Here is a 9572-nt window from a genome sequence, read left to right as displayed (position 1 = left end):
TTTGGATAGTGTGTCACGAGACACGCGAGACCGTGACCGTGAAGGCAACGCCGTGGATCATCAGCTAACGAGATGGAACAATAATCAGCTAGCGTTGATCTCATCATCATTTCAAATGATGATACGCAAATAGAGGATCGGAGAGCACACACCTGGTCGGAATAGCTTCCACGTGAACACTAACTATGAAAGGTGCGCTTGATGTCGATGGATCACGATAATCGCCCATGAATACTGCAGGCGCGCAGCTGGACCGTAAAAAAAAAAAAAAATCAGCCGCGTGTGCGCGCAGTAGCTAGCACTACTTTTTGGTAGGGTTTAAGTGATAAGTCATGAGAAAGCCAAACCTGATAAGGTCGTCGTGGCTAACACAATTGTGATCAACCCGCGCCCTTATTAGATACGACAACATCTCCATGATAAGCTACGTATTTATTGGTCTGAACGGCTGAATCTTTTCCTGTCTAGATTCATGGGTTTGGTTACTATTTTAGGTTTGAGTATATATTGTAGTGTTAAAAACTGAATAAATTTATGAACACTTTTGCTACATCGCGTACGTGTCTGGGTCAAACTAAATTTTGGACCTCAAGAAAAAAAACTTTTATCTATTTTTTTATGATGATATTTGCCCAGTATATTTCTCTGATACCGTATCGTCGTCGCAGTCGTATCCAATACGTATCTATCGCGATACAGGTAGGCAACGTTAACGACCTGAAGTATCTGGCCGGCATCTATCTAGCATATTCGCCCCCGCAACACGGCACCTGGCGTCATCACATACGTGAGATTAAAACCTAACCCAAGTTCGAAAGCAGATACTTGGCACAAAGATAGCTTCACGTTCATGTTAGCCACCAATATAATCATGAGGTGACCCGACCGTACGTGATGATAAGCTGATAACTAACTGATAAGCACGCGCCATGCACCACAGCCACGGCTCTCGCCACGACCTGGTTTAATTTTCTGCAACAAATAATCTCGTCCTCAACACTAATCGTGCTCACGAGGTCAATGTCACTCTCTTCTCTAAAGCTTCTGCCTCACTACTGCCTCACTTCTGTCTATAAATACGTGCAATGGTACGTAGTAAGTAGGACTACTCCATACAAATTAAACGAAGCACGACGACATCCACACGTCGACAAAGTAAGCGGCTACAGTATATAGTGTCAGTCCACCACGATGGCCCCCAATGGAGAATCACCGGCCATGACCGCCGTGGCGCCGCTCCTGGCGACGATCTTCGGCGGCGAGCACAGGCGGCAGAGGGTCCCGTCGTCCCACGAGCTCCGCAGCTGCGTGGCGGGCGACCACCACCACCACAAGGAAACGGAGCTGGCCAGCCCCGCCGGCGACGACCCGAGGGACGCCGCAGCGCGCCCGCCGGCGGAGGTGGAGGACGCGGAGTGCGAGTGCTGCGGCATGTCGGAGGAGTGCACCCCGTCGTACATCGCCGCGGTGCGCCGCCGCTTCTCGGGGCGCTGGGTGTGCGGCCTGTGCGCCGAGGCCGTGGCCGAGGAGGCCGCCAAGAACGGCGGCGACCGCGCGGCCGCGCTGGCGGCGCACATGGCCGTCTGCCGCCGCTTCAACGGCTTCGGGAGGACGCACCCGGCGCTCTTCCAGGCCGGCGCCGTGATCGGCATCGTCAGGAAGCTCTCCGGGTCGCCGGGCCCAAGGTCGCCCAAGTCTAGCGCTGCTGGCACGAGGCCGGTCGTCATCAGTGACGGCGCCGTCGACGGCAGCTCCGGCTGCAGGTCGCTCGTGGCCGGCGTACGCAACGGTCAGGTGGTCACCAACTAGATCGCTGGCTGAATAGCTCCGTTTGCGAATTCAGGGTTTATATAGGTAGGTACACCATGTGGCATGATTGATTTGTTTCCAGGTGCAGTGCCTGTTGGATGGGCTTTTGTTTACTTCTTTCAGCTCTTTTACCTGAGCCGCTGGAAGTTTGAAAACCACCATCCTCCCATTTCATGTCTTCATGGTCGTAATGATATCATGTGTATTTCTTCTATGTTGCTTTGCTGGCTCTGGCTTAGCATCTCCAGTAAAAAATGGTAACAAATGTTACAGATTTAGAGATCTTCTTGTGACAGTTTGTTTTGATTCCCCAAAACGACAGTTTGAGGATGGCGCTAGATTGAATGTTCCAACAGTAGCTACAATTCATTCTTTGGTGCTGACGTGGAAATCAAAGTGCTAGCCAAAATAAAAAAAAAATCTTTTTTGGCTAATCCTGCGTGATAGATTGAACACGAAATCGATGCTCAGAAGGAGGAACATGGAATTGAACTCGTACTCATACGAAAATTGTATCATTCTAAGAGACACAACAACAGTGTCGGGGACCATAATTAGGGGTACCCCAAGACTTCTAAACTCGGCTGGTAACCAGCATCAGCACAAAGCTGCAAAGGCCTGATGGGCGCAATACAAGTCAAAGCTCCGCCCACTCAAGAGACACGATCTCGCCTTGCCCGAGCCCAGCCTCGGGCAAGAACAACAGACCCAGGTGGATTCACGTCTCGCCCGAGGGTCTCCTCAAGCAACGGGCGCACCTTCGACTCGCCCGAGGCCCAGCTCGGGCAGGCTTCGCGGAGAAGCAACCTTGGCCAGATCGCCTCGTCAACCGACTGTATCGCAGGAGCATTCAATGCAAGGATCGCCTGACACCTTATCCTGACGCGCGGTCCTCAGTCGACAGGGCCGAAGTAACCGCAGTCATTTCGCCCCTCCCCTGACAGACCTGACAGGAAAACAGCGCCGCCTGCCCGGCTCCGACTGCTGTGCCACCCGCCAGGGTGAGGCTGACAGCAGCCAAGTCCAGTCTCGGGCGCCATAGGAAGCTCCACCTCGCCCGACCCCAGGGCTCAGACTCAACCTCGACCTCGGAAGACGGTCTCCGCCTCGCCCGACCCCAGGGCTCGGACTCAACCTCGACCTCGGAAGACGGTCTCCGCCTCGCCCGACCCCAGGGCTCGGACTCAGCCTCGACCTCGGAGGAGTCACCGCCTCGCCCGATCTCAGGGCTCGGACTCAGCCTCGACCTCGGAGGAGTCACCGCCTCGCCCGACCTCGGGCTCGGACCGACCACGCCGCAGGGGGGTACATCATTACCCTACCCCTATCTAGCTCAGGCTACGGGGAACAAGACCGGCGTCCCATCCGGCTCGCCCCGGTAAACATGTAATGATGGCACCCCGCGTGCTCTATGACGACGGCGGTTCTCAGCCCCTTACAGAAGCAAGGAGAAGTCAGCAAGGATCCGACAACCCCGACAACTGTACTTCTACAGGGTTTAAGCGCTCCTCCGACGGCCACGACATCACATGAACAGGGTAGCAACACCTCTCCGACAGCCACGTCGGCATGTACATAGGGCTCTGGCTCCTCTCTGCTAGACACGTTAGCACATTGCTACACCCCCCATTGTACACCTGGGCCCTCTCCTTACATCTATAAAAGGAAGGTCCAGGGCCCTCGTACGAGAAGGTGGCCGCGCGGGAGAACGGGCTGACGGATAGGCTCTCACTCTCTCTCTCTCTCCCTCGCGAACGCTTGTAACCCCCTACTGCAAGCGCATCCGCCCTGGGCGGAAGACAACACGAGCCGCGGTTCCCCTTATTGTTCCCCCTTGTGTTCCGTCTCCCGCCGACCCATCTGGGCTGGGACACGCAGCGACAATTTACTCGTCGGTCCAGGGACCCCCCGGGGTCGAAACACCGACAGTTGGCGCGCCAGGTAGGGGCCTGCTGCGTGTTGACGAACAGTTTCCCGACAAGCTTCAGATGGGTAGTCTCAAGCAACCTCTCCAGCCCGGGACGATGCTCCGTTTCGGGAGCCTCGAGTTCATGTCCCTCGATGGCAGCTACGACATGGTACTCCTTCCTCCGCCGCGCGACAACAATAATGGCGGCCTTTAGCCCGCCCGCCGGTGGCGGAATCGACGACGTCTTCCCCCCGTGGCGGAAGAACAGCATCCGGGCCTGTCTCGTCACCTTCCCCGCCGTAGGAGGAGGCGGGGCAACCATGGCCAAGTAGGAGGTGGCACCTCGTCGGCTGTCAAGCGAGTCGACGACGCTGGCGCCCTAGCAGGGGACACGTCGGGCGTCGACCTCGCGTCTGAGATGAAGACGAGCGTCGTTTCCCCGCAACACGCCAACCCCAAGCAGACGGACGACCCCAGCACGCTCGCGAAGGACTTGCTGGGCATTAGCCTCGTACCTGAGATAACGGTGCAGTCCGTCCCCAACGTGACTTCGTCACCGTCCGTCGATCAAGAGGTACTGTCCGTTTTCCACCCTGTGCCTTTTAGATTCAGCTTCGACCCACCAAGCGATCCCGCTTCGGTGGACGCTTTCATAAAGGCATACCCAAACCTCCTGGGGTACCATATGTGGTCAACCTGGGACCGACTGACGGCCGTCTCGACCTACGGGCCTCCGGGTTCCGAGGAAGATGACGAGCCCGACTCTGGTTGGGATTTCTCCGGGCTCGGTAACCCCAGTGCCATGCGAGACTACATGGCCGCATGTGACTACTGCCTCTCCGATTGCTCCGATGGTGGCCACAACCTTGACGACGAGGACTGTGGCCCAAGTCGCGAATGTTTCCACGTCGATCTAGGGGGTCTCGACGAAGGCAACCACCTTGGTATGCCGGAGGACGACGATCCCCCTAGGCCTGCGCCTCGCATTGACATCCTTCGGGAGCTAGCTGTGGTCCCAGTCCCTGCGGGGGGTCAGGACGCATAGCTCGAGCAAATCCGCGAGATGCAGGCCAGGCTCGACGAGGAAGCAGGACAACTTGTGCAGCTCCGGCAGAACATCAGGCAGGAGTGGGCAGGCCGAGCACCAGCCGGAGAAGCGCGTCATCTGGCCCAGGACGTCCAGCACCGCATCACTGACGATGCCAGGGCAAGGATGCCCCCGGCTTCCAGTGGGGTCGGCCAGAACCTGGCTGCAGCAGCAATACTACTCCGAGCGATGCCGGAACCATCCACCACCGAGGGGCGCCGTATCCAGGGAGAACTCAAGAATCTCCTGGAGGATGCCGTGGTCCGACGGGCCGAAAGCTCTGCCTCCCGAAGGTAGGGGTACCCCCAGAGCATCGCGCCGCGAATTCCTGATTCATGCGGGAAGCCTCGGTCCACACCGGGCGCACGCGGGACACAGCGCCTGCGGCCCCGGGTCGCCTCGGCAAGGAGCACCACCGCCACGACCGTCGAGCCCACCTCGACGAGAAGGTGCGTCGAGGCTACCACCCCAGGCGTGGGGGACGCTACGACAACGGGGAGGATCGGAGCCCTTCGCCCGAACCGCCCGGTCCGCAGGCTTTCAGCCGAGCCATACGACGGGCGCCGTTCCCGACCCGGTTCCGAACCCCGACTACCATCACCAAGTACTCGGGGGAGACAAGGCCGGAACTGTGGCTCGCGGACTACCGGCTGGCCTGCCAGCTGGGTGGAACGGACGACGACAACTTCATCATCCGCAACCTCCCCCGGTTCCTCTCCGACGCCGCCCGAGCCTGGCTGGAGCATCTGCCTCCTGCGCAGATCTCCAACTGGGACGACCTGGTCAAAGCCTTCGCCGACAACTTCCAAGGCACATACGTGCGCCCTGGGAACTCTTGGGATCTCCGAAGCTGCCACCAGCAGCCGAGAGAATCCCTACGGGACTACTGAAAGTCGCCTAGAGGGGGGGGGGGGGGGGTGAATAGGGCGAAACTGAAATTTACAAATATAAACACAACTACAAGCCGGGTTAGCGTTAGAAATATAAAACGAGTCCGCGAGAGAGAGGGCGCAAAACAAATCGCAAGCAAATGAAGAGTGTGACATGCGAATTTGTTTTACCGAGGTTCGGTTCTCGCAAACCTACTCCCCGTTGAGGAGGCCACAAAGGCCGGGTCTCTTTCAACCCTTCCCTCTCTCAAACGGTCCCTCGGACCGAGTGAGCTTCTCTTCTCAAATCAAACTCGGGAACAAAACTTCCCCGCAAGGGCCACCACACAATTGGTGCCTCTTGCCTTGATTACAATGGAGTTATGATCTCAAGAACAAGTGAGAAAGAAAAGAAGCAATCCAAGCGCAAGAGCTCAAAAGAACACGACAAATCTCTCTCGCTAATTACTAGAGACTTGTGTGGAGTTGGAGAGGATTTGATCTCTTTTGGAGTGTCTAGAATTGAATGCCTAGCTCTTGTAAGTGGTTGAGAAGTGGAAAACTTGGATGCAATGAATGGTGGGGTGGTTGGGGTATTTATAGCCCCAACCACCAAAAGTGGCCGTTGGGAGGCTATCTGCTCGATGGCGCACCGGACAGTCCGGTGCACACCGGACATGTCCGGTGCCCCCGCCACGTCATCACTGCCGTTGGATTCTGACCGTTGGAGCTTCTGACTTGTGGGCCCGCCTGGGTGTCCGGTGCACATCGGACATGTACTGTTCCTTGTCCGGTGTGCCAGTATGGGCGCGCCTGACTTCTGCGCGCGCTGCGCGCGCATTTAATGCGCCGCAGGTAGCCGTTGGCGCCGACTAGCCGTTGCTCCGGAGTTGCACCGGACAGTCCGGTGCACACCAGACAGTCTGGTGAATTATAGCGGACTAGCCGTTGGAGTTTCCCGAAGCTGGCGAGTTCCTGAGGCCGCTCTTCCTTGGCGCACCGGACACTGTCCGGTGTACACCGGACAGTCCAGTGAATTATAGCGCGCTGGCCTTGGAAATTCCCGAAGGTGGCGAGTTCCTGTTGGAGTCCTCTGGTGCACCGGACACTGTCCGGTGGCACACCGGACAGTCCGGTGCGCCAGACCAGAGGTGCCTTCGGTTGGCCCTTTGCTCCTTTGTTGAATCCAAAACTTGATCTTTTTATTGGCTGAGTGTGAACCTTTAACACCTGTACAATCTATACACTTGGGCAAACTAGTTAGTCCAATTATTTGTGTTGGGCAATTCAATCACCAAAATTATTTAGGAACTAGGTGTAAGCCTAATTCCCTTTCAATCTCCCCCTTTTTGGTGATTGATGCCAACACAAACCAAAGCAAATATAAAAGTGTATAATTGAACTAGTTTGCATAATGTAAGTGCAAAGGTTGCTTGGAATTGAGCCAATATAAATACTTACAAGATATGCATGGATTGTTTCTTACTTATATAATATTTTGGACCACGTTTGCACCACATGTTTTGTTTTTGCAAATTCTTTTATAAATCTATTTTCAAAGTTCTTTTGCAAATAGTCAAAGGTAAATGAATAAGATTTTGAGAAGCATTTTCAAGATTTGAAATTTTCTCCCTCTGTTTCAAATGCTTTTCCTTTGACTAAACAAAACTCCCCCTAAATGAGATCCTCCTCTTAGTGTTCAAGAGGGTTTTTGATATGTCATTTTTGAAATACTATTTTCTCCCCCTTTTGAACACAATAGGATACTAATTGAAAATATTCTTGAAGACACTAAGTTTTTGAAATTGGTGGTGGTGCGGTCCTTTTGCTTTGGGCTCTTACTTTCTCCCCCTTTGGCATGAATCACCAAAAACGGAATCATTAGAGCCCTCTTAGTGCTTTCTTCCCCTTTGGTCATAAATAAATGAGTTAAGATTATACCAAAGACGAAGTCCTTTTGCTTGGTGCTCATGTTTTCTCCCCCTAGAACGGAGAGTTGCTTGGAGCGACGACGGAGGATGAGTTATGTAATGGAAGCCTTTGTCTTCGCCGAAGACTCCAATTCCCTTTCAATACACCTATGACTTGGTTTGAAATAGACTTGAAAACACATTAGTCATAGCATATGAAAGAGATATGATCAAAGGTATATAGAAGAGCAATGTGTGCAATTCAACAAAAGAAGTTCCTAGAATCAAGAATATTGAGCTCATGCCTAAGTTTGTTAAAAGATTGTTCATCAAGAGGCTTGGTAAAGATATCGGCTAATTGATCTTTAGTATTAATGTAAGAAATCTCGATATCTCCCTTTTGTTGGTGATCCCTAAGAAAATGATACCGAATGGCTATGTGCTTAGTGCGGCTATGCTCGACGGGATTGTCGGTCATTTTGATTGCACTCTCATTATCACATAGCAAAGGGACTTTGGTTAATTTGTAACCGTAGTCCCGCAGGGTTTGCCTCATCCAAAGTAATTGCGCGCAACAATGGCCTACGGCAATATACTCGGCTTCGGCGGTGGAAAGAGCGACTGAATTTTGCTTCTTTGAAGCCCAAGACACCAAGGATCTTCCCAAGAACTGGCAAGTCCCCGATGTGCTCTTCCTATTGATTTTACACCCCGCCCAATCGGTATCGGAATAACCAATTAAATCAAAAGTGGATCCCCTAGGATACCAAAGCCCAAACATAGGAGTATAAGCCAAATATCTCAAGATTCGTTTCACGGCCGTAAGGTGAGCTTCCTTAGGGTCGGCTTGGAATCTTGCACACATGCATACGGAAAGCATAATATCCGGTCGAGATGCACATAAATAAAGCAAAGAACCTATCATCGACCGGTATACCTTTTGATCCACGGACTTACCTCCCGTGTCGAGGTCGAGATGCCCATTGGTTCCCATGGGTGTCTTGATGGGTTTGGCATCCTTCATCCCAAATTTGGTTAGAATGTCTTGAGTGTACTTCGTTTGGCTGATGAAGGTGCCCTCTTGGAGTTGTTTGACTTGGAATCCTAGAAAATACTTCAACTCCCCCATCATAGACATCTCGAACTTCTGTGTCATGATCCTACTAAACTCTTCACATGTAGACTCGTTAGTAGACCCAAATATGATATCATCAACATAGATTTGGCATACAAACAAATCATTTTCAAGTGTTTTAGTAAAGAGTGTAGGATCGGCCTTTCCGACTTTGAATCCATTTGCAATAAGGAAATCTCTAAGGCATTCATACCATGCTCTTGGGGCTTGCTTGAGCCCATAAAGCGCCTTAGAGAGCTTATAGACATGGTTAGGATACTCACTGTCTTCAAAGCCGGGAGGTTGCTCAACATAGACCTCTTCCTTGATTGGTCCATTGAGGAAGGCACTTTTCACGTCCATTTGATAAAGCTTAAAGCCATGGTAAGTAGCATAGGCTAATAATATGCGAATTGACTCAAGCCTAGCTACGGGTGTATAGGTTTCACCGAAATCCAAACCTTCGACTTGAGAGTATCCCTTGGCCACAAGTCGAGCTTTGTTCCTTGTCACCACACCATGCTCATCTTGCTTGTTGCGGAAGACCCATTTGGTTCCTACAACATTTTGATTAGGACGTGGAACTAAATGCCATACCTCATTCCTAGTGAAGTTGTTGAGCTCCTCTTGCATCGCCACCACCCAATCCGAATCTTGTAGTGCTTCCTCTACCCTGTGTGGCTCAATAGAGGGAACAAACGAGTAATGTTCACAAAAATGTGCAACACGAGATCTAGTGGTTACCCCCTTATGAATGTCTCCGAGGATGGTGTCGACGGGGTGATCTCGTTGGATTGCTTGGTGGACTCTTGGGTGTGGCGGCCTTGGTTCTTCATCCTCCTTGTCTTGATCATTTGCATCTCCCCCTTGATCT

At 52.8% G+C, this 9572-nt stretch overlaps 1 protein-coding gene across 1 annotated transcript; it reads left to right on the top strand.

The window, feature by feature from the left end:
* The first annotated feature begins 1102 nt into the window (after window positions 1-1102).
* LOC100275153 (uncharacterized) lies at window positions 1103-1938 on the top strand. The gene has a single exon (NM_001149313.1). It carries the CDS (start codon window positions 1192-1194, stop codon window positions 1807-1809), a length of 618 nt encoding a protein of 205 aa, NP_001142785.1. The 5' UTR covers window positions 1103-1191; the 3' UTR covers window positions 1810-1938.
* The last annotated feature ends 7634 nt before the right edge of the window (window positions 1939-9572 follow it).

This window comes from Zea mays, chromosome 5, assembly GCF_902167145.1.
Source record: "Zea mays cultivar B73 chromosome 5, Zm-B73-REFERENCE-NAM-5.0, whole genome shotgun sequence".
Lineage (NCBI taxonomy): Eukaryota > Viridiplantae > Streptophyta > Magnoliopsida > Poales > Poaceae > Zea > Zea mays.
Note: the sequence above shows the minus strand (reverse complement) of the source record. Positions and strands in the feature narration are given on the sequence as shown.

What these genes read in the sequence shown, in the direction of transcription:
- LOC100275153 (NM_001149313.1), top strand. Translation starts at nt 1,192, where the DNA reads ATGGCCCCCAATGGAGAATCACCGGCCATGACCGCCGTGGCGCCGCTC.